The sequence below is a fragment of the Festucalex cinctus genome, chromosome 2 (genome assembly GCF_051991245.1).
Source record: "Festucalex cinctus isolate MCC-2025b chromosome 2, RoL_Fcin_1.0, whole genome shotgun sequence".
NCBI lineage: Eukaryota > Metazoa > Chordata > Actinopteri > Syngnathiformes > Syngnathidae > Festucalex > Festucalex cinctus.
The window spans coordinates 27,916,980-27,942,695 of NC_135412.1; the positions used below are offsets into that span (position 1 = coordinate 27,916,980).

Sequence of the window (25,716 nt, forward strand, 5' to 3'; positions counted from 1 at the left end):
AGATGCCATCCTTGGACCACATTAGTGAAGGCAAAAAATTCAGAATTTAGAATCGCACATCTGCCTCATCTTCCCATTGGGACTCATTGAGGCTAATTCATAGTAGGGGTTTGTCAAAGTACATTCTCACACTCATGCACTTACACACAAACACTCCCACTGACTTCCATACACACATTCACACCACTCCCTGCAGGTTTCCATCAGAGCAATTCAATCAAAGTTAGGAGGCCGCACCATAAGCGGACGAACAACAAGAAGCCAAATAGAGATGGAGAGAGGTGTGAAACTCATTCTCTGCTCCTCTCTTGCAAGTCTCTCTCATACGTGAAATGAAACTCATCCATAATGGACCTATGAATGAATAATGAACACGACATCGTAGCCCAGTGAGTGCACTTTGCTAAAATGTTTTAAACGCCAGGCGATGCGAGGATGGAGAGCAGCAGCCTTGCCCCACCCTGAGCAACCAGCATGCAAGCTCGTATTTGGAGGAGGGGTCTTTAAAGCCACAATTGAACATGAGAGATGGAGAAAATGAGCGCTTGAGCTTGTGTGACAAATGCTTCCCAGGACTGAGAAGCACTTACGACCCCAGGGGGAGGGCGGCTAGTGGGAGCTGACCTGGAGCGAAGCAACTAAACTCCGACACGGTCGATATCACCAAAACACACTCACACACAAACAGACGCGCAGACACATGTTATATAACACAGACTAATGCCGAAATTGATGACATCAAAATTGATTCAATATTACCATAAATTCTTCCTAATGCTCAATTAGGCAAAACAAAAAAAAAAAGATGAAATCACATCTTGGAATGACAACCTCCCCCTATATATTATTCAATATAGCAATTACATTTTAGAAATGCTCACATTTGACACAAGATTGGTGAAATATTATAACCAAATCTTGGAGATGGTTGTATGTTTGATTAAAAATAGATTAAATATTGTAATAAAATGTTAGAAATGAAACAATTTGAGAAAACCATCACAATTCAGCATGCCAAATGACATTAAAAGAAATATGAAAAAAAATAGATTAAATATTCAAAAAAAGTTCAAACATTGTAATCTGATGCTGGAAATGTGTGTGAGGGAGATAGATTAAATATCACAATCAAATGTCGCAAATGCTAAAACGCGTAATCAGATGTGATTGAATCTAAATTTTACAATAAAAGAAAAAATACTAATCAGAGCCTATCATCAAAAGCAAAGAGTTTCACCAATGGCAGCCAAGCTTGTGCTTATGAAACGCATTCCCTCACCTGCAGGAAACGGTGATCTCCACTTTGGTAGCCGGGATGCTCCCGCTGCTGGGGTCCAAGTCACACACCGTCGTCGCCGTGCTCTCCACTTTATCCATCACGTCGCCCTCCATGCTGCCGGGAGAGCCAGCTGCCCAGGCTGCCTTGCTATCCGCTGGCTCCGGCGTGCCAGAGCCTCCCAAGTGTTGTCCTCCTTGGAAGTGGAGAGAAAGAGCTCGGAAAGTTGACGGCGGCAGCGGGCTCACACCAGCCTCCGGGACCGCTCGGCAGGCGACGAATGCGCGCCGGTGGTGGAGCGCAAGCTGCGAACTCCACCCTCCCCCTCCTCCTCCTCTTCTGCGTGCATTCCACTACATGCATGCAGCCGCACATCCGCGCTATCGATCCACTCGCGCATGGATCATTGCGGGGCTTCAGACTGGTTTGAACAGAAAATAAACAAACGAAGATGGGATGGAAAGTGATTTGGGAATTAATTGCTGCAGACATACTGTCTGTTCACGGATTAAACAGGGAATATTCTGCAGACAGTAAATTTGTGGTATTAGCCTATAGGTGAAAATGCTCATGTCATAAAAAAGGACAATAAAAGACATTTAGTGCTTTAAAGGGAATGGGAGAGTTTTCAGTTTTTTTTAATAACTTTTTTATAGTGCTGCCAAACTATTACATTTTTAAAATTATGATCAGATCTTAGTATTTTGATTAATCACGATTAATCGCTTAATTAAAAAGGCTTTTTTAAATCAAAAATTTTGCTGCCAAATTTAAAAAGCACCTGTGTTAACTCTTTCGACATTTAATGCTATGCGGATGTCTTCAACATTTTTGATGCACGCGCTCATCCTCCACTTCTCCAAATCAGCTAATTATTTGCATAATTTCAAATGGGGAAAAATGACTAATATTTTGACATGAACAAATATTCAGAATGTCATACACACAAACATATTAAATTTTCGCTCGTAACTGCTAACTATTTGTTCATTTTTACATTGAGATTTTTAATTACATTGTTGCAACATGCCTGGTGGAAAAAAAAGCTGACGAGATTGAGGAGATAGAATCTTCTCTTGTGTTTCTAAATAAGCCAATCATGGCTTCTCCCCGTCAGCCCTCTTTCGGATGCCAATGTTGCAAGGATGTGATGCGATCAATGTAACCTGTAATGTGTCCGAAAGGAAAAAATGAATAAAACAAAAACAAAACAAATGCTTTACTTTAATGCATATAGTTATGTTTATTGCTCACTTGTGGTCAAAATTAATAGTGTGATTAATCTGTGTTAATACATGGTTAATGTGACATTTTTTGTGATTAACTCATTTGCTCCCAAAAACGTGTAAATGCGTTCTAATAGTGTCCCAAAGACGTATTTAACCGTTTTTGTTTTTTGTGTTTTTATGATAGAGCATACAGAAGATGTTGATGCAGCCTCTGAGCTGAAGAGAACAGTTTAAGCAAACAGCAGTACGGTAGTTATTAAAAAAAAAAAAAAAAAAAAAAAAACAGCCAGCAGGTGGCGGCAGAGGATAAGATATCAACTAGGGCCATGTTGCAACAAGCTGTTTCCCCCACAGTTTTAAAACAGACTTGTGAATGATGATGAAACTTTATAGTCTAGAGTGGCTATATTCTAATGCTAATTGCTGCAATATGGAAACAGAAATAACACTTTTTTTTTTTATGATGAAACACTCCATGTTTCTAAAGCAATAGAACATATTATTCTATGGGCCTTCTGAAATCAGTCAAAATCCATTAAAACAGCCGGGAGCGAAGTGGGTTGCTTCAGTGAAAATGGCTGGGAGTGAATGAGTTAGTTAGTTAACACTTTAACTCATTCAGTGCCATTGACGGCTTTAGATGTAAAAATAATAATAATCTATTTTAACTGGGCTGGCACCTGGCAGTGAATGAGTTAACTTTGACATCACTACTTTTTTTTCATACTTTTTTCAAACACTCGCTATGACTTGACAGTAGCACAAGATAAATCTGATCTGTGAAGAACATCACCCATTGTGCCTTTTATTTTATATACAAGAAATCATGGCACTATGGAAAAAAAAAAACAATCAGAGAGAGATGGTGCAACAAGGTGTCAATTATTTGTTGTTCAATCTTGGATAGTGGCCTTGTAAAAAACAAAAAAACAAAAACTCCAACAACTTTAATAGGGCGAAGGAGAAAAAGACACTTGAGTCTATGCAGAAGACCAAAGCGTGCAAAGTAAGTTTATAAAGAGCTGCAAGCAGACCTCCATGGTTGGATGATGTAAAGTGGGCCAGGACGATCACAGATCACGATACTGTGAAGTGTGCGCTTTAAGAGGTATTGGATGTTTTCTTTTACACACCGCCAGCAAACCTGACAATTTGGTGACTGAAAGTAGACAAGACTTCTGACCAGCTAAGAGCAGGTCTAAGTTCTAGTGCAGGTGATGCAATGCGATTCTGGTGGATTTAGGAATTAGTGCATGTAATTGGGCCCACTTGAAATCTTTAGGTTTTTTGGGGGTAGTTCTTTCTCATACAAATAATCCACAATCTGCAAAGCCAATGCAGAGCACAGTTTTTGACAAATCCGTCACTAGAACAAGCCAATTTCACTATTCCAAGAAATTCGTTATAAAAATATATATTTTTTGATCCTTAGTGTATTTTGACGAAAGCATGTCTCATACATGTTATTAAGACACCTGCAGACCCTCCATAATAGGTACAATATGTCTCTATTAAAGATTTTGTGCACAGCTGCTCTAATTGAAGGACCGCTGATGCTATTACAGCTTGGACTTCTCACACTCCCGCAGCTTCAAGCTTTGTTCGTATAGTTGGAATCATCAAGAGTGATGTTCTTCTCTTTTTCCTCTCTCATTAATGTCTGCTTTGCAGCTCTGAGAAGAGCAAAACCGTTGCAGCGGTAGTTTACACGCCGCGCCGCCAAGGTGCAGATTGACGGTTGGGTTATAATTGGATGAGGAGGCGCAGGAGTGGGCTCATTTCATCAAATGAACAGGAAATTCGTCTACCTTCAACCTTGAGCTGAAGCCCCGCATTGAAGTGCATTCACACATGCCCGGGGGGGCACACACCTGTATTTGTGACAGGTCCACACTATCTGGAGACGTATATGGCATTCTCAAGATTGATCATTTGTGATGATCAATAATAAACATTTTTTGAAAAAGCCACTACACAATCGATTTTAATTCCCACTAAGAAACAGGCAAGTTGAGTAGAATCGTTTTCAAATAGTTTTGAGTTTGACAAAAAAAAAAAGAACCCAAACACATGATAAACATCGCCAAAGAAATGGTGCCCATTTGTACGGTGCAAAAGCAAGCAGTCTGTTATTCCCATTGGAATAACGTGAGGTTAATGCAACCACAGTGCAAATATGGGTTTCAATAATATTAAAAATACTTTTTAGGAATACATCTTCAGCCTTTGATTGACACTTGTGCACATTCTGACATGTTATTTTAATGCTCGTATGATGGTACTTGGAGCGCAAAGTACTTTTTGAAGGTAGTACTTTGTGTAAAAGAAGACATTGAGAGCCACCGAGATAGAATCAGAAGAAAGGAAGCTGTGTTGCAGTGTAGCAGGTCAGTGAGTAGTAAGGAGCCTGGGGAAGAAGGCCTTTGAAGCTGAGAAAAAAAAAAAAAAAAGACTTTGAAGCATACGTTTTGACCAATTGGGAGCCAGAGGAGGTGCTGGAGAATTTGACAGTCGGCTGAGTTCAAGATGAGCGAAAGTTTCTGCTGGACTGGACGATGAACCGTATAGCGAATCTGTATGTGATAAATAAAATACAAATATTTTTGCAAAGAGTAATGAGCTGGACTATGTTTTTTGAGTCCAGCTGGGATAGGCATCCCTGCGACCCTTGTGAGGAATAAGCGGTTCTGAAAATGGATGGATGGATGGAAGTTTAAGGGAAAAACAAAGACGAGAGCTCATATGCACATAAATTTGCATGTTGAGACACAATTACATTCCTGAAAAAGAACAAAGCTTTGAGAGCTAACCTCATTGTTATAAAACTGGATTTCCCCAACTGTGGTGCACCCATGGGGATATTTTCAGGGTGTGCGTATCTCCAACTTTCAAGAAAGTCGATCAAGGGTCGTCATGGCAACGACACAAAAACGCTTCTTTTTATTACACGCCTGTGGAGCATCGAAATGATTTTTGCTTCAGTTTGAAGGTAACTCGCTGCAGCCTCAATATGAATCCTCATCATCGGACATAAATCAACAAAATGCTGGCTGCACGGCTAGTTAGTTGCGGCTAAACTGGTAATGATTACATGGCGGGCTGTGCAAACTCTTCTTGCATTTTCATGTTATCATCACTTGGGTGCTACTTTACCTAAGGAACTTTTCTTGTCAAAATTGCTTCATCTTTGTAAAATAACGCCAAGTCATGGCGAGATGGTTCCTAGTTTTTTTATTTCTTTCTGTTTATTTCAACTTGCAAACCAAAGTAGAGGAGGGAAAGGTCGAGTCTTATTGGCTGATTTCAGGCAAATTTCCGCTGCTTCAGCTCAAATAATGCTCACAGCTGGTCACCGTAACAAGATTCTCGATCAAATAACTCAGTCCGCCCTTTGGAAGGTAGTCGAGGGGTCGGGTTCGACATATATTCTCTACTACAAAAATGTATTCATTAAAAGTCTCTCCGTGGGGCCCGGCTCCCATACCGAGCATCAGATTGGTGGTTGTGGGTGTTTAATTGTGGTTCCTGTAACTTCTGTTGCTGCTTATATGACAATTGTTTGGGTTCAAATTTGACTTAAAGCATTTCCTGTACAGTCAGAAAAGTGTTGACAATGACTCACATCGAAATGCTGCACACGTCCACCAGGAATAACTTAGCGATTCTCTGGTATCATATCCCCTTCCTCCACTGCGCATACGCCACAAGATAAAATAAAAATGAACAATTTATGGAGAACTGTCATGCATGCCGGAATCAACATTTTTCATCGTCTGATGATCTTCAAAGTGTGATTGCCTTGCAGGGAAGAAAAAAAAGCCTGCACAATTTAATGAAAGAAAACAAAGTGAGAGAGAGAGAGAGAGAGAGAGAGAGAGAGAGAGAGAGAGAGAGAGAGAGAGCGAGAGTACATTTCTCATCTCCTGACAACACAGGTCTTTGTCCACCCAAAGAATAGCATAAGCATTTTCAAACCATACAATAATGAAAGAGAGCAATAGATGATCGTTATATGTTATCAAGGTAGGACAATTATGATATCTTTTTCTCTGGGTTTCAACATGCCAATTTTATCCATGAAAAACTGGGTGTGATGAGCAGCTCTTTGTTACTTGCAGCTTTAATCATTATTATAATAATATAAATTATAATAGAAGATTGGCAGGTGATCATTACCATCTTAACCTTGTGGGAAACACACACACACGCACACTGTCATCTTTAATTATTAAATCCATTTTAAAGGTGCACTTGGCTTTAACACAGCTTTTAGTCTCTAATCATGATTTTATTGTCTGCTTTTATTGACTCCTTTTACTTCCATATGTCTTATATTTGTGCTTTTATTTGTGTTTTAATGTCTGGAAAGCACTTTGTTGTTTTAAATGTGCTCTATAGCTGAAGTTGTTTTCACGTACGTAGTTTGTCCCCGGTGAGTGAAATACAATCTATTGCGACCCTCAAGTTCAATCTATTCACTGATACTCGTCCAACTTTCATTTGTTGAATTTATTGCCCACTGAGATAAATCTTATCTGCAGGAATTCATTCCAGAATCCAAATTGTCATCATTCTAAAACCTATATTAAACACGTGGACAACTTGTCATAATGTTTTGGATAAATGGTACAGCACTGGTTGGTTTTAATTCAAAATACGTTTTACTTTTGAGTATTTTGGTTGAGAAGAAATGCTACTTTTACTTTGTTGTAATGAGTTACATTGTGCTCGTTTTTGCAAATTGTGCGTATCAAGCTATTAGTGTTGCACGATCAATTTGTTTTGGTATGTCAGAGACACTTCTGCCTCGGGCGCCGTCATTGACAAATGGACTAGTTTAAATGCACCACAGAACTTGACATACTCTATTATTTTAGATCTGCAGATGCGACTGTTTTGTCAACCTACTCATGATACTTTTATTTTTCGTCTTGTGAATGCAACAGTGAAATTTTGATTCACGATAAAAGCAGTGGTCGATGTACAGAAAACGGAGCTGCATTTCGTTTTGGCCGTAAAGAATCCTGCACCTCACCATGCACCTTTTTTTTTTTTTTTTGTATTAGAGAGCAGCTACTGCACATAATGGCAAAAAGTGCAGTTTAAACTGTGCGCATGGGTGGTGTTTTCTTTCATATGATATTTTCCTAGGCTAGTGCAGTAGAAGTTGGTCTTTGTGTTGGGAGAGATTGCACCTGATTCCCAGCCAATCAAACAGCTCCGCTTGATCTTGTTAAATTCGGCGCAAAGAAAGTCACGCAGTCTACAGTACACGGCATGCATTGTGTAAATGCAATTAATTAATTTCTACAATGATTCAGACGATTGTCCCACACTGAATGAATATTGTGATATACACCACCCACATCTTCGGAGCTCAGAATCTCTCGAGTCACGTGACTTAGACTCGAGTCATGAATTTGACAACTTTAACAACAATGACTTGTGACTTCACTTGGACTTGTGCCCTTTGACTTGAAAAGACTTACTTCTTCCACCTAAACAAAAAGATTAAAATGTATGTTAACGATTACATTGCGTTTTGGTGTGTGTGCGCGCGTGCATGCGTGTATGTGTGCGAGCTGGGTTGGCACAGCACCGTCATTCAGACATGTCAGGACAGTCACAAATACACAACGCCTATTCTAAGGCTAACTTCAAAATAAATAAAATAAATTCAAAATAAAGCTGACCAACCAAATAATATATTGACACCAATGCATAACAGCCTTGGTCTGATTTTACTTTGAAGGCTGCCTGCATGGTGGCGTGAACGCTAACTTCCCTTTGACATTTCGGCTCGCTTTATCAACGCTTTTATTGAAATTACATATTTTCTACCACCATTATGATAATTCCACCCTGGAAGTATATTTAATAGCTAATTTAGGACACAAAGAAACTGCAATTTAATTGTGCCAACGGAACAAGTCTCCGGCATTCGTGCCTCGTAGCTAGCTGTTAGCGTTAGCATCGGGTGCCTGGCTGGAAACAGTACCTGTAGTTTGATAGCTTTAGCTTGATTTCCTTGCTTTTCTTTATTTTGTTTTCAATATTGTGGACCTATGCTACTTTGTAATTCACTCTCCCTGTTTAAATGAAGGGAGTGTGCCTTAAATTGCAGTTTGAGGTATTTTTCATTATTTAAAAAAAAAAGATAAATAGAATGTAGTCTTCCTGTATAATTATTTTATAAAACACTATCTTTAAAAAAAAAATAGCATTACAAGTGCAATATAATGTAAGGCAGGAAACCTTGTTATTTTATACATGGACCACATATAAGATAATTATGTATCTTTACTTATATTGCACTTAAAGTTGTGTTCCAAAATCCTAACGGCCATATTAGACATTTTGAGTTGATATATATAATTTAATGGGCAAACGCATTTTATTAAATAAATGTTGACAAAGTTTTATTTATCTGATTTCATTTAAAAAAAATTTGATGATCCGAAAAACAATCCGATTCGTAACTTTTGTGATCAGTTGCACCACTAGTTGTTTGGGTACAAAAACTATGAGGTGGTCAACAAAAAAACGAATTGCAGTATGTCCAAGATTAACAACTGACAGAGAGGCAACAACTTCAAATTTCGGTCAACATCTGAAGTTGCACAAAGAACGGTAAGTAAGCTAATGTCAGTCTATCGGCTAATTATCGTTGCTAGCTGCGTATTTAATGAGATTGTAAACTCACTGCTGGTAATACATTGCAAACACGGTGATCTGTTGCACCACTCTGGGTTCACTCCCTGAGTCTCTGACTCATATTTTGATGGCTACCCAAAATAATATAACCTACAAAGTTGTTAAAATGACCCGAAAGGACTTGAAACTTAAAGTGTAGGACCTGTGAACCACTTGAAACTTATCAATCTTGACTCGGGACTTGAGGGCAAAGACTTGAGACTTGCAAAACAATGGGTTACTCCCACCTCTGGTCTGCCTGCACCTCCGTCATATCCCCCAAAATCACATTACACCACCTGCACCACAACTTAGACTTGCTATTAGCTTGTCTAATATATAGTTTAGTTTTGGTCACAAAAACGCTAAACTAGACGATGAGCCAGTTGTTACGCCGAGCGCACGGGCAACTGTGGCAAATATGGCCCGACAACTTTGAACAAGGGTCTATGCAAACCAAACATACATCACAAAATCGACAATGCACTGTAACTCACAACTCTTCTTTTCATTGACTATAATATTTATTCTGATAGTACCTTAAAATCCCACCCCCACCCACCCACCCCACATCTTTAGGTGAGTGGTGGGGTGGCGCGCTAGCGCACTGCACAAGTGGAAATCAGCACGTGCAGTTTGCTGTGTTTAAAGGCCAGGTTATCGCTCTGAAATCCCAGCGAATGTCACGATGCCTGCATTCCATACATATTCATATGCACAGCACTGCCTGGGAAAAAAAAAAAAAAAAAAAAGTCTTTTATGATTAGACGCCGTCATCCAATGACAGCTCATCGGATGAGTTTTGCCAGTCCGATTGTGCGTCCATTTGTCAGTCCTAACCACCTGTGATGGCATCCGCATTAGAGGACCCATTGAACTTTGGAGTGCGCTTCTCTCTCCCCCTCTCTCGTCGTCTTCCCCTTTCCCACTCTCCCTCTGCTCCCCTCTCTAAACATTTTCCCCTTTGCTCTCTTTCCCCCATTTCTCCCACCCATCCTTCTCTATCCTCTCTTTTCAATTATCTCTCACCCTCTATTCCTCTTTTTTCCCCTTGCTCTCTCTCTCTCTCACGTTATTCCTCCATTCCTAAAGAATGGTTGCAATAAAACCCCCGTACTGGCCACTCGATTTCTCTCCCATCTCCCCTCTCTTTTACTTTCCTTTCTCTCCTTTTATAGCGCTCTATTCATCTACCTCTCTCACCCTCTCTCTGCTCCTCTTTTCCCAATGAAAATTTGCAATTCATCTGCTCGTCTCCCACTTTCTCCCTATATTTCATGCTTTACCCCTATCCCTTTCAATATTCCTCTTTTCCGGATGAATGGTTCCAGTGCCTCTCCCTCAATCTCCATCCCTGTCTCACCCACTCTTTCTCTCTCCCACGCTCTCTCTCTCAATCTCTCGATATTCTTCTTTTCCCCACGGGAGGTTGCAACACCCACACTTTTCCTGTGATTTGTTTGTAACAGTGTGTCACAATGACCCTTAAATATTTTTGACACAAAACTTAACAGGTCATTAATATGATTTCTGATGGTTAAAACAGCTAACTACTAACCTTAAGTACAGCATTCAGATATTCCTCAGGAAAAGCAAGCAGGATGAAATGTGCTTGAGAGGCGAAAAGAGGTCATCAATCCAAAAATGACACGCGTGCACTTTCCGAGAGCGGGCTCCTTCCCCCAAGCTACATGCTTGATTTTGGCGGAACCCATTGCCGGAAATTTCCTTAACTCCCATGAAGAAGTGGCAAGCATCACAGTGCCCAGCAGAAATCAATGAAAGGAAAAAAAATACACGTGAATCTTCCCTTCCAGGCCTTGGCAGCATCAGCTTCCCATTCCGGAATCGTCATCTTCGTGCGACACTGGTACATTTGCTAATCGCGTTTACTGCTAGAAGAACTGTTTAGATGCTTTCATCAACACTAAAAGGATTTCCAAATACGTGTAGTGCAACTCGCGGATGTGTAGCCCGCTATCCTTGTGATGCTTCCCTGATCAAAGTTTACTTTCCATCTTGAGCCAGAGGGACTCTCATTACACTTTCCTCCCAGAGCTATATCAATGCAAATCATTACAATTATCCCCCGTGTGCTAGTACGGCCGGAAATGAATGCCCGCCCACGGACGCGCGAGAGGTAATGCTCGCAGCAGGTGCAGCCGCCGAGCCGTAATGGCGGCGTTCCTCCCACACAGCGATGCGGCGAGGGGCTGCTGAGCCAGATCCACCAGGAGTAGTTCAGCGGCACTCATCACAAATGTTCGAGCTCTCCGTCTGTTGGTGGACAACCTCCTACCTCCTCCGATTAGTAAATAAACTCTCAAAACCAAATATACAGTAGTGCGTGTCCTCGTTAGGGTCGCATCAGGGAACATATGAGACAAACAGTGGACGGGTCACCATACATTGTCAGGGTCCATATCGGAACAACAATGAATCGACTCAGACAGAGGGGAGACAAGAGATTAAATACACACACACTAATTTACACAACGAGACACAGCTGGGCAAGGCACAATGATAGAGGGTGCTGATAGGTTGACACATTAGGAAGGGCAGGCCAAAACACAGGTGGACATAATGCTTGACAAGACTAGGGAGGTACACAATGACAACAAAACACAGATCATGACTGAAACTAAGAAAAACAAGGATACAATCAAACAAAACCCAAACTAATCCTAAACCATGGCGAAAGTCAAACTAAAAATTAACCAAAACCCAACCCAAAGCATGACAAAAGCACATACTGTAGAGACGTTTTTTTTCCCAAAAAAAGAAAATCGACCAAGTGAAGACTTCTACCAAGAAATTGCCATAACTTGTAATTAAAGTCCCACTGTGATTCAGGTGCATCAATGAAGTCTAGTGAGAATTGCTGACAACTGACCTGTTATGCTGATCTCGTACTATGGCAGTTCAAAAAAACAAACAAAAAAAAAACAAAAAAAAACTTTGAGGCCCATTTCAGCTTGATGTCGTCCAACGTTTGCTCGTATAGTCGGCTTAAATGTCACCATTGTCATGGTTTAAAGGGCTCGTTGTCAACCGCGTGTGATTCTGTGAACTCTTGTCTGCGCACATGTGAAGGTGTGATTAATGCAACACCCTCTCACATCACTATAATGAGTGCTCAGCAGCTGAAACAGCCCAGCTATGTGTTCACACCCGACGCCGTACCAGAGGACCCTCCGAGCACAACTCACCATGACACTGTTCTTCATTAGAGGAGCAGCGACACCTTAGCGCTAGATGGGCATCTGTCGGCCCAAGCATGGACAATGTCTCTAGGGAGGAAACACCAAGCAGCTTTCTTTCTTTTGCACTAATAAACTCACCACTAAAGGGTGCTAGAACTGCACAAATAGAAATCAACCTAACTTTTTTAAATATTGTGAACATGACGACGACGATATTGTGACAGTTTTAATATCACGATATCACGATATTGCCCTTATCGTTACATTCCTAGCAAAATCATGTCCCGCCTCTTCCGTGGCATATACTCCATTGTGTGTGTTTATGATATCACAGTGGGACTAATTAACATTACCCTTGGACACTACATTGTCTAGTAAGAAAAATTTAGAGCCATGTGTATCAGGTCATATTATTCAAATACATTTGGAAGACTACGTAATACAAGCAGTGACTCTTAGGTGTGTAAGTGGGCAGGAGGCATCACTATAGCAACCAATCCCCTCAGCTGATAACAGGCACTTGAAACATGCATAGTCATGGAATGTTTGGGTTATGGGTTGATGAAACGTAAATTTTAAACCCTTCTAGCAAAGGCTTGCCGCGAGGCTCTTGATTTGATTTCCTCCATGGGTTGAACTCAAATCAATTTTACTCATAGAGCACTTTAAAAACAACCACAGCAGAAACAAAGTATTGTAAATACATAGAAAAAATCAATCAGAAAGCACAGCCTGTAATTTAAAACAATAAAACAGTAATAAGGTTAAAAACAAAACATTGAAGCTAAGGCAGTCGCATGAGATGAAGAGTTTGTCTGTCTGTCTATCTATCTATCATGTGCTAAGACTCCACTAGGCAACGGTTAGCATACCGTACCATTATCATAATGCTAGCTAACTTCGTTTACTTCAGTCAGTGCTAGAATCAATTAGCCATAGGAAACCAGCATGAATGTATTGTTACCAGAATGTTTTTTTTTTTTTGGTCTTGAAAATTAAAGTCTATTGAGGTGGACTTCCTGGGTTTTCCAAACCAATAATGGATTGAACCAAAACATTTTACAGCAGACGTGGCCAGGGTTGTGCCATGTTTGGGCAAGACATAGACGTTTGTTGTTGTTTATTAAAATCTTATTTTAGTGGCTACGATGGTGTAAATTGATGTTGTGATGATGTTGCAGTGGTTGAATATGATTTGATAGATAAAATAAGAGAGGCTAAGAAAAGAAAACCTCTTTTTGTCACACAATGGGTATGCATTGTGTTGGCAGCAAAAGGGGAAATATACATAAATATACATTGCTTATGATGATCGATTTTTGACTGACTGCTTTGACTAATCACTAGTGCCCTACATAAATGCCACGCTCAAGGAGTTTGATCAAGAGTTTGATGTTGAAGGGCAACACATTCTACAGCCCGTATAGTTCTATATAGAGTGAAGTGTGTATACTCATTTTCCATTCCTGAAGATTAAAAAGTAGTGGATGTTTTGTTTTTCCCCCAGTGTTATCTCACAGGAAAAACAAAATCGGTTTCTTTGGTAAAACACAATGACTTGACTTAATTTTGAGACCAGAGAAAAGAACCTTAATTTTCTTAATTCTCAGAGCAATGAAAAATAAAAATAAAATGCAGCTGCATTGGGCCCCACAAGGCCCGTTGCCAAAGTGAGATAACACATTAGCTCAAAGGCAACCATTCTGCAGTCCCAAATGAAGTCATAACAATGATGTCTATGTATGTTATGTCAAAAATATGTTGTGTTTAAAGTTGCAAGTGGCAATTGCAGTGTTGTGAGTTAAAGCTTACATATCAAAAGCTTGTATCGCTAAAACTATCACAAATTTTACGTATGCATAACAAACACGCTCATGTGAAAACATGTGTCTGACATAATAATCAAATGCTTGTTAGAAACACACACAATCACTCTCAAAGTTATTGTATGTGCATAAAATCACACACTGGTTTATCAATAGAATATAATAATGATGAAGGTTATGTAAAAAAAAGTAAATAATATAGTAAATAATCAATTCCCAGTACATATGGCAGGTGTCAAAATTACAATGTTATGGTGTAAAACTGTGGTTTCCATAGCAGAGATTTAGTCTAATCTAGCTTCATTCATTATTTAATTGATCGCGTACATGCACAAACATGACTTTCGGAAAGATTATTTAGACCTCAAAATTTTGACATTTCAGGTCATGCATAGCTGGGAGAGTGATTGTTTTAACAATACAAGCATGGGATTGTTATGCACACAAGTCATACTGTACTAATTAGATCAGGGACATGTAGTGGATACAGTCAAGGAATCCAGGAGTGTGTCAATGACAGACAATGGAAAGGTTGAGGAGCTGCAAGTGGGCTGAATACGCAGTAAAACATCCTTGACTTTGCAATTAGTGAGGAGGGATTTCCCCGAGCTTCCATCCACATTTTACAGCCGAGAGGAGGGAAATTGAGTTGGTTCTGATACGACGTTATATAACCGCTGGGGCATGGGCGGCCATATAAAAGTGACAAAGTGATCATATCACGACATGACGGAGGGACCACAATCTGTTTCAGGTTAAGCAAAAACAGAGCAAAAAGTTCTCACTAAGCTCAATTATTGCGGAATAATTCAATCATCATATGGCAGCTAGTTGATGAACAGCTAGCAGGAGAAGCTAACGGAGAAGTCTACTGTATATCATCACTCAGTGCTGCCACAAAACAACACAAAAGCCAATGCAAGGAAAAGAAGTTAACTCAAAGATGAAATGATGCATATTGACAACCAATGGATTGGTCACCAGTAGGCATGGACTGATTACCGGTTTGATGGTTGACTGTGGAAATAAAAAGTCAATAACAGTAATGGTGTCAATTAGAGGTGTGCAAAATTTCCGATTCTTAGATTATTCACGATTCGGCCGTGGAAACAATCGAGAACGATTCACAAACGTCCAAATTCCGATTATATAAATATGCCAAGGGAAGCGAAACGAGCGAAAAGTACGCGGAACTGAAACGCAGTAGCGCGCGCGGTCTTCGGGACGCTTTTTGGGACGGACCGAGAGTACACATCCACAACTCACGCCTCGAGATTCAAAACAACAACAAGCATGGCTGAGCTGACCAACCCCCCTCTTCGTGAGATCAGACCTGCTCCGAAAAGGCAAACAACTTGAGGCGGAAGTATCAGCTAGCTGGCTGCAGTGCGTCGGTTAGCGTTCTACAGGGCGCCGCGCAGTGATACGAACGAACGAACAAAAAAGTAGTGGCTGGCGGTAATGGCGTCTGACTTTATTCAGAAAAGAGTATTGTGGTGGAAATGTATCACACTTTTGAAAACAAAAAGTTTTTAGAAGAAAAACGCTTTATTTCCGAGACCCCAGCCAGCTTGCTGGACTATTTTCTTTTTTATTTTCTTCTCGTCCAACGTCGAACCAGAACTGGTGTCACCGAACGCTGTCAGAAAGAAGTCAGTGCTGATCGCACACACGGGAGGTGAGGATCAAATCGAGATTCATGTTAAAAAAGCCGAACGATCCCATTAATGTTTACACGTTCATGTTTACACAAGTTAAAAATCAGAAAAGCACTTGAGGTTTTTTTTTTTTTTTTTTGTACCTCTGAGAAACTTTAATGTTTACATGTTCATCTTTACACAACTTAAAAAGCAGGAAAGCACTTTTTTTTTTAGGCATTTGTATTGAAGTAGTAGTTCACATTGTCTTTCATTTATACCTCAATGCACTTTTGAGTGGATAAAAATAATATATTTTTGCTCAATGCTATGTTTTATTCTGTTGAAGACTGAATATACTTAAAAGCTGTTGTTACAGAATGAGGACTTGAGTATTTTATTTACTGTTTTGAACTGTTAACTTGATACTGAAATAGTAGTTTATGTAGGCCTGAGAGGACTTTTGTACTATTTTTGTAACTAATGTACGAAACATTAAAAGCACAAAAATACATTGTTTTTTTTCTGCTGCCTGGGGGGGAAATCAATAATCGTTTTATAATCGAATCGTAGCCTCTGAATCGTAATCGCAATCGAATCGTGAGGTGCCCCAAGATTCCCACCTCTAGTGTCAATAACTGTCATCGTAATTAGCACTTTCCTTTTTTGAGGATGCTTCTAAGCAGGGCACAATATGATTGGCTGCTTGCAGAGTTGAGTAAACGGGCCACCTCCAATTGGCTTTTTCTTGGTGAGCAGAGAGGAGAAGGTGTTGGATTGTTTTTACTAATTAATTTTTCTTTTCAGACACGTCACTGTGTGAGCAGTTGTGTACGGCGGAGGGAAGGAGCAAGATAAAAGACACACTGTGCAAACATGCCTTTTTGCTCTGTTGATCACTGTGCATTGTCCTATAAATAACTAAATAAATAAATAAATACTGTGTATTGTCCAATAAACAAACAAACAAACAAACAAATAAATAAATAAATAAATAAATAAATAAATAAATAAATAAATAAATAGTGCCAGAGGGTTCTTGTTAGCCCCAAGGAAAACATGGTGTAAAAATAATTCATCATTGATGAACCATTTATTTACGAGGAAGACTTACAGCATTAAAAGTATGCTAGCATTTATTTATTAAACTCAACATGACATATGTTGCTTCTGTATCAAATATTCTATATTTTGTAAAAAAAAAACAAAAACACGGATTGTGTTTAATTGAGAAACTCCTTGTTGGAAAACAAATTTCATTTTATTACCGGGATATTTTTGCTATGGTTATCAATCATACCATCAGAATCTAATATTTGGCCATGCTTAGTCGCCAGTCAATGTCAGAGCACATATTGACAAACAATGGATTAGTCACCAGCCAGTGACAGAGCAAAAATAAATTGATTGCCTGCCAATGTCAGGGAAAATATAGACAAATAATTGTCTGTCTTTGCTTTTAGGATGTAGAAGGGGGAAAAACCCACAAAAGCACGAGGACAACATGCAAACATATACAGCCTGACCCGAGATTCAATCTCACCCAAGGTCTGTGAGTAAATATGCTAACCACTAGGCCACTGCATTATCTGTTTCTAAAAATTATAAAGCAAACTGGGCTTAAATAAAGACTGCATGTTTCTTGCTCGTGTTGTATTGAGCAAAAGTGATCATCAGTGAGGCCAAGGAGAAAGCGAGGTGGTTGTCACGGTCATGGCAGAGCGTCTTTTCGACAGAGCACAGAGGTGTTTTCACAGGAATTCAATCTGTCACGAAGACTGAAGGATAACACATACGACACACACATCAGTTTAATCCAAGTAAGAAGAAAACGTATGGTGCAGGCTGTGAGGAAAAAAGACACCTCACAGAGTGGAGATGGACATCAATCTAAAGGAGTCATTTTATGTTATGATTTATTTGCTACGGAGGACTCGGAACCCAACTCAATCCATATCAAGCATGAAAAGCACTGACAGAATAACCACAGAAGAAAACATAAAATCAATACATCAATGACTAGAACCACTGCCAGGATCCATTGGCATACAGTAAATATTGACTAAAGCTTAAATAGAGCTCCCTCAGTATGTTTAAAAGAGACATCCAGCGGTTCCTTGTGACTCCGCTTACGATATTTTTGCGATACGAGCCGTTGTTCGACCAATATTTACTTGATTTGAAACATTAAACTAAGCAGAGGTTTGGCAAATAGTGAACACAATCGAAAAAGAGGCTTCAAGCTCTTTAATGCCACACCGAGTTGATGTTTCTGTCATACTATCAACAAGAGAATTACACCTTGTGTATTCAAAACAACCACATTGCTTCATCTTTCAGTCCGCTAGCTTAACACTAATGCTAATTAGCATCTATTTTACAGCGCTTTAACCCTTTAAGAAATAAATTGAACACACACGAGGAGCAGCATTCAATTGATGCAGTGTAACAAAAACAGCTGAATTATTTTTAATTCTATTTTATTGTTACGACTGTAAATGTTTTTGTGTAAAGTACACTATAAATTACAACAATTTTTTTGTAATTTTTGAGATGAAAGTTGGTATTTTCATTCATTTGAATGGGAAAACATAATACAAGTGTGGTGATGAAAAGAATTAAACTCATATCTCAAGGCCCCATTGTATTAACTTATTCACTCCCAGACATTTTTTTTTTTTTAACTAGATTTTGACTTTTGGAAGGCCCAAAGAATATTGTGTTTCATTTCTATCAAAACATGGAGCCTACCAAAGGAAATATTAAAGTATCTTCTTTCATCAGGGGGAAAAAAAAAAAGTATATTAGTATGTGTTTCCTTTTTGCAGCAATTAGCATTAGAATATGGGTAGGTTTTGTCAATATTCACAAACACTGACAAATAAGAGCTTGGCCATGGCTGATCTCTTATACTCTGCTGACACCATGTCAGAAGCTACATCAAAGCCTTCTGTATGCTCTTGCGTAAAATTTTTAAAAAAAATAAAATAAAATAAAAAACACACGTCTAAACATGTTTTTGGGAGGGAAAGACAAAATATTTATAAATCCTTTTACACCTTTTTGGGATTGAATGAGTTAATTGTCTTTGTGTACACTTAAAAAAATCAAATTCATAAATAAAAGCTTTCTGGCATTCCTCGATAAAAAATCCACAAAGGATTAAGAATTGCAGCACATTTTTCATCCACTTGGAACATTCTGCTTGAAATGACTCGAGTCTGTTAGGGTGGTTCTATCGCATAAAAAATAAACCATTATTCACCCCGCCCACCTACTTCCGGGCCAATGCAGAGTTTTGGTTACCATGGCAACAGGCAGTTGGAGCTCGGGCGTTGCGACCATGCAAGCTAATACTTGGTTTCAATCTGTCCAGAGACTGAAGTAAAAAGTATCATATGTATTTTCACTGGTGGATGCAGCACTTCATCACCAAGCTGCTCAATTACACGTGTCTTGATGTAGCAGATCTGTGCAAACGGAACATGCAGCAGGCACATCAACAAGCACAAGTACCCCACAACCACGTCCACAACTTAGGGTAACACTGCAGCTTTGCTATCTTTTGGTTTTGGCATGATTATTGTTTGGGTCAAATTTAAGCGAAATATGGCTCCATTGTTGTTTCTTCATAAATGTACTAACTGCAGTTCTTTGGCAAGCCTTAAGTTCACATCTCAAGATGCTTCCCCTGTTCAAAATGCACATTTTTATGACCAGAAAGGATCACTAAGCACACAATAGGCTTCTTGTACAGTTCATACTTTTCAAATGAACATCATTCCAAAGTGTAAGCTTATTTTGCAGGCTTCTCCTCTCACCTCAGGGCCACAACACCCCAGTCTCACTCACACTGTGGCTATGAATCATCATTAGACTGCTGATAAAGAACGCGATTAAAAGAACCAGAGTGTTTTTGCAGAGCTCTGTGGGCTGCAGTGGGAGGGGTACCATTAAAGCACATATGAGATAGCGTGTCGGCCGGGATAAGCGGCCACTCTGGAAATATAATAGTGATGAATGATCTTAATTGCAGCGTGTCGCTCTCACAGGGATGAAACACAAATGTGCCGTCGCTTTGTTTACCTGCTGGTGTTTACATTCTAATAAGAGGAAGCGGCGAGTGGCATGTTTAGTGACATTCAAATGATACCAAGCCGTAATGGAGAAGTATCAAAGTAGCGAACGGGCCGTGTTTACGGTTGTTAGTTGTGCGCTGGAATGGCCTGCTGCCCCATAAAATGCTTTCTCATTAGGGACAAAAACACCCTTGAAATGGAAAATGTCAGGGATATTTTAGTGATTTTATTTGATTCTACTTGGCAGTGCAAACACGTGGGAGAGAAGATAAATAACCTTGCCTGAGGCTAATAAACGTTATACAAATGCAGCAATGAGCTGTGATTGTGTTACTTTTGTAATGTGTAACCCTGCCAGCACTTGTATAGCCTACTGTATGTTTGTTTGTTTTTTAAGGGGAAGTCAACTCAAAAAGATGTTATAAAAATAATGCTGTACGTGTCCCCAAAAGTCTAAACATGCCATTGTGATTAATAATGCTTGTTGAATATGAGTTGAGCAGCAAAATCTACCCATTTGTATCCATTTTGGTGGCAGCCATTTTGCCACATGCTGTTGACTAAAAATGACATCACGTGATTGGCCGTGACCTGAGGCCTGCATAGAATATATTCTAAAGATTTTATTTTTTTGCTTCTCCTTTAAGTTTGTGTTTTTTCACATAAAGCGAAACGAGTAGGCATGCTGGAATTGTGGGGTAAATTGCCGGTAAACAAAAGACTGGTCACCAGTCAAAAAATGGACTGGTGTAGCCCAACAAGACACACCTATTTAGAGTCTTCAAATAAACTAACGTGATTTGTTTTTTCTTTAAGCAAGAAGAGAAAATGGACAACAGATGAAATATGAGACTAGGAATATCCCCCCCCCGTGAAATATATCTTAGATTTTATATTAAGGCCATGCCACCCAGCCGTAGCTGCTACAAGAGAATACACAGGAGGAATGCCAGTGACTAATGATGGGCGAGCGCATCGAAAGGGAAGAAGAGCTGCCAGGAGCACAGAGGAGAGGTTGCTTATGCTTAGAGGCTGGAATAAACGAGATTAGAGTCAGCGAGAGAGGCTGTGAAAGGGAGCATGAAGAGTACAGTGCGAGAGAGGAGGGGAAGGTGGAGACCCCTGAAGGGAAGCACTCATGTGTGTGTCATCAACCAGCAGCTGGAGTTTAAGCCAAGTGAGACGCAGAATAGAGAGAGAATGATCAATGACATCTCACTGGCTGATTTATTTTTTTATTTTTACAATGGCAAAAATGCATTAGGGGTAGCTTTTATTTCAGTTTTGACTTAGTGGAACATACTGCTCTTTAAGAGTTTGATGTCCATTGTTTATATACTCAGTATACAGTAGTAAACCCCTCTACATTGCGGGATCCAGGTTTGTGGTCCTGCTATTTCGCAGATTTTTTTTGTACTGAACTAGTTTACACTTGTTTATATTGCACTGTTAACCACAAGATGCCAGCACACTAACTATCCATCCATCCATCCATTTTCTTGACCGCTTATTCCTCACAAGGGTCGTAGGGGGTGCTGGAGCCTATCTCAGCTGGCTCTGGGCAGTAGGCGGGGGACACCCTGGACCGGTTGCCAACCAATCGCAGGGCACACAGAGACGAACAACCATCCACACTCACAAGCACACCTAGGGACAATTCGGAGCGGCCAATTAACTTGTCATGCATTTCTTTGGAATGTGGGAGGAGACCGGAGTTCCCGGAGAAGACCCACACGGGCACGGGGAGAACATGCAAACTCCACCCAGGAAGGCCAGAGCCTGGACTCGAACTGGAGTCCTCAGAACTGGGAGGCGGACGTGCTAACCACTCGACCACCATGCCGCCCGTACACTAACTATTCAGTTTGAAACAGCACAAACAACAGAACAGGAAGTATTTCAGCACATCCTAATTTTTGTTGGAAATTATTGAACGGCAGTCTCTATAATCCTGCTTTTTATGCCTACAGAAAATGACAGCTGGAGGTGCATTTTATAATCTGGGAATGATTATTGATTTATTTTGTGAGATGAAAAAAACAATTTGTTAACATAGGGTGATTGGTACAGTGTTACACTGTTTTTACAATGTTTTTTGTTATCCAGTGCTCTTGCTCGCTTTCATTATATGTTTTTAAATGTGTTTTCATTATCTTGAAAGTGTGTTTAAAGAACAGAAGAAATAATAAGTACCATAAATGCTTTAAAAACATGTCTTTAGACTATTTAAATAGGGTATTTCTATCCTGTGGCATTAACCGTCTACACTGTATTCCTTATTTTCATCAAACAGAATATATGTTCTTCTTTAAAAACTAAGTTTATTTCTGAGTTGACACTAAATGTTTGAATGGTAGTATAGCCATGCTCATTTTAAACATACATACTATTTGTGCACAGCCATTGACTGACGACCAATAAGATGTTGGCCTATATGTGTTCTGACATTGGCAGGCAACCCCTCCATTGTTTAGAGTATCATCAATACAGTACAATTCTTCATCGGCTTTGGAAAAGCACTATGTGTAAATCAAAGTAATGTTATCATGAACAGTAGAGGCAATCCTCCACTTCATCCAAGACAGAAATATTTGTTAGATTAACATTTAAAAAAATAAGTATGAACATTGGTCAATCATGAATATATATTATTTTGTGCAATATTCATGATGGTGAAATATGATTTTAATGCGTGCAACCAATAGTTCATACTTTTACTTGTTTTAAATGATTGGTTAATTTACTCACTTACCCAATGAAATACATACACTAACTTCAAGCACTGGCGCAGCACACCTCCACGAGAAGAAGATGACAGACAGACCTGTTGACATTAGATCAAACAATGGAACACGTCATAAATTAACCATGACCACCATAACCACTGCTTAGTTTATCTCTTATGGACTGACTTAAATCCAGCGAAATACAGGGAATGCACTCGTTGGGTTGCCAAACTTGACCTACATCTTTAGGAATCTACTTGCTTACTGAATTGACATACATAAGATAAAAACATGAAAACAAAATTGTCAGTACTTTATAATTCAATCAAAATGCATTGCACATATGTAAAAATTGAACTGAAATATGTTTGAAAACAAACAGTTCTAAAAGATTAAATGCCAGTTTATCATACTTAAAATAGCTAATTGTATTTAAAAAAAAACATTTAATTTAGTAATTCAATTCTTCACATAACTAGAGGAAATTAGCTTGCATACCACCACACTTCGAACATCATTGGTTAAGGCTTTGCTGTGTAAATCCAACAGACTGTGTTTGCTTATTTTTGAGACTGACATGACAATCATATCACATCACATTTTATGAATCCAGGTAATTGCAAAGGGTTCACATAATCTTTCTCCATACTCTGGCTTCGTCTCAAAATGTTCCCTTCTTATCACCCTCATTCAACCCTGTTCCTCCACTCGACACGTCCGTGCGCGCGTCTGTCGCCTCAAACCTCCACAAACACAGTCAGAGGCCAACAAAAACAGCTGAGCTCTGTGAGCAGACGCGATAACAGCCAGCGCGGCCGTGTGGGTGCAGCAAAGTGTAGAAGCGGGCTTTTCTTCTCATGTTGCCACCAAAAGACAAGACCTCTGCTATCAGCTGTAGTGAGCCCTCAGCTGGCGCTCATCGCCCACGCGGCTCTGTCGACACTGTCACATGTTCAGTTGGAATTGAAAGGAGCGGCGATGCACTTTCTCTGAGCTTTGACTTAAAAAGAAGAAATCTGACGCTTTTGGTTTCGCCTCCGGTTTAAACTCTCAACTGACTGAAGTGCAAACAGTTGAGGACTGTCCATTTCATTCTCAAGGCTCGACAACTGAAAAGAACGAGAGATGAATCACTTCACAGTAACGGAGGTCCACTGGGAGCTGTCCCCGGTCCTGAAAACACTCAAAACCCTCGTTCTGCGTTATTGTTGGGCAAAGTGACTCAAATATTTGTGGCTTTGAAGCACATACCTCGAGTCAAAAAAACAAAACAAAAAAACATGTGGATATATGGCATTTTCATTGTTAAATTTCTGCAAGGGTCCGCGCATTTCAGTCCATGCTTGCATTCCACTGGGAACAGTCCTAAAATGGTTCAGGTCTTACTTGGAGGAAAGAAGTTACTTGTGGCCATTGGAAATGTTGAATCTCATCGAATGGCCATGACATCTGGGGTCCCTCAAGTGTCAGTCCTTGGAGCCCATGTTGTTCAGTCTGTATGTTACCTTTGGGTCAAATGCTTCAGAACGCCTACTTCGGGTGCTGATAGACTCAGACCTGACTCGATTACTGTAAGCGTCTTCTGACTGGACTCCCTCAAAAGAATGTCAGACAGTTGCAGCTCGAGTTCTGACCAAAATAAAGAGATCACAACACACAGTCACTGGCTCACAGTCAGCTGCACAATAGATTTGAAATGAATTAAAAATTTATTATTATTATTATTTTTAATCTTGAGCACTCAATCGCTATAATTTGATTAATCACTCAGCCGTACTTAAAAAAAAAAAAAAAAAAAACACTTCATCTCCATCCATCCATTTTCCTCAACCACTTATTCCATCAATAGGCTATTTAACAGACAACATGGTGGCATTCTGTGCCACCCGTAAATTGTAACTTAACAGGAAATCAGATTCTTGCTCCACCCCTCACTAAGATTTGAAATCGGCGCTCGAGTGTTGCCTGGAGGCAGTTGGGTTATGAATGGGAAGAGGGTTGGGCATGGTTTGGCTATGATTGACAGCAGCAACTCGCTAAGTAGGATGTGTAATGAGCGGACAAACAGCCAAATTGTGTTTATACTAATGTTTAACCTTAAGATGGCAGCAAAAACACGGGTTTTCCCCAAATTGAAGTCTTCAACAATCATGCATTAAAATGTGAAAATAGAGATCCGGGCGTTGACATCAAACATCACAAAATGGGCCTCAGAGCAGCCATTTTGGCAGCATAGAAAACATCTATTATTTTGAGTAAACGGCCGACGCCACACTTAATGATTGACAGCTGTTATGGACTAGCGTCCACGATGAGAAGAGGTGGAGAAAGGAAAGAAAAAAAAGAAGAGCTCGGCTACCAACAGACGAACCAATTCGTGGCCAATGGATCACAGCAGCTATAGAAAGGGTGAACAAGACGGAGGATTTGGGATCCTCCTCATTCCTTGTGTCACAATCAGTTCATATCAAGGTGAGTCAGTTACTGAATCAGTCGTGTAGGTGGAGCTTGATTGTCTAGTAAGTTATTAAATGAAGGCGAAAAACGTGATCGGGCACTTTGTACATGGTGGATGAAGAAGCAGACGCTAACTTGCCTGATAAGTTACCACGCAAAATATGGAGGGAATAACCTGTTAAATTCATTTGTACTGCTACGGTTTAATAGATATTACAGTTGAATTTAATAACTGACCAACACCATAAAGGCTTCTGACGGCATAAATGACGGCGGCAGGCAGCGCCTTAATTAGCAAATGCTAAATGAGTTGCTAACGTACCTATAAATAACACTGCCAACCCCAAGACCTGCGTGAAACTGCTAACTTCGATGGCATTCTGACTACACATAAAGGGAAAATAAATCTGGATTATACAAACGTGTAAAGCGTTTGTATGATCAGATTTGTAAGCACTCACCGGTGTAAGAAAATGGAGAGTTCCACGTACGTGTCATCGCATTTGGAAACACTGACACTTCCTAATACGTTTATCGTGTCCTTTTCATCAAAGGGAGTACAGTACTGTCAATGCACTTGGGCGGAAAGT

General features: G+C 39.8%; 1 protein-coding gene across 2 annotated transcripts in view; it reads right to left on the reverse strand.

The window, feature by feature from the left end:
• cpne5a (copine Va) overlaps positions 1-25,679 on the reverse strand; it is a 130,493-nt gene extending 104,814 nt beyond the window's left edge. The window contains exons 1-3 of one of the 2 annotated variants that reach the window (XM_077514171.1): positions 25,588-25,679; positions 22,696-22,767; positions 1,280-1,697 (exon numbers count right to left, since the gene is read on the reverse strand). In XM_077514171.1, coding sequence (XP_077370297.1) covers positions 1,280-1,392 — 113 coding nt within the window. In that variant the 5' untranslated portion in view covers positions 1,393-1,697; positions 22,696-22,767; positions 25,588-25,679. The remainder of the gene's footprint in view (positions 1-1,279; positions 1,698-22,695; positions 22,768-25,587) is intronic. The other variant, XM_077514172.1, reaches the window with a different exon arrangement.
• Positions 25,680-25,716: the final 37 nt, after the last annotated feature.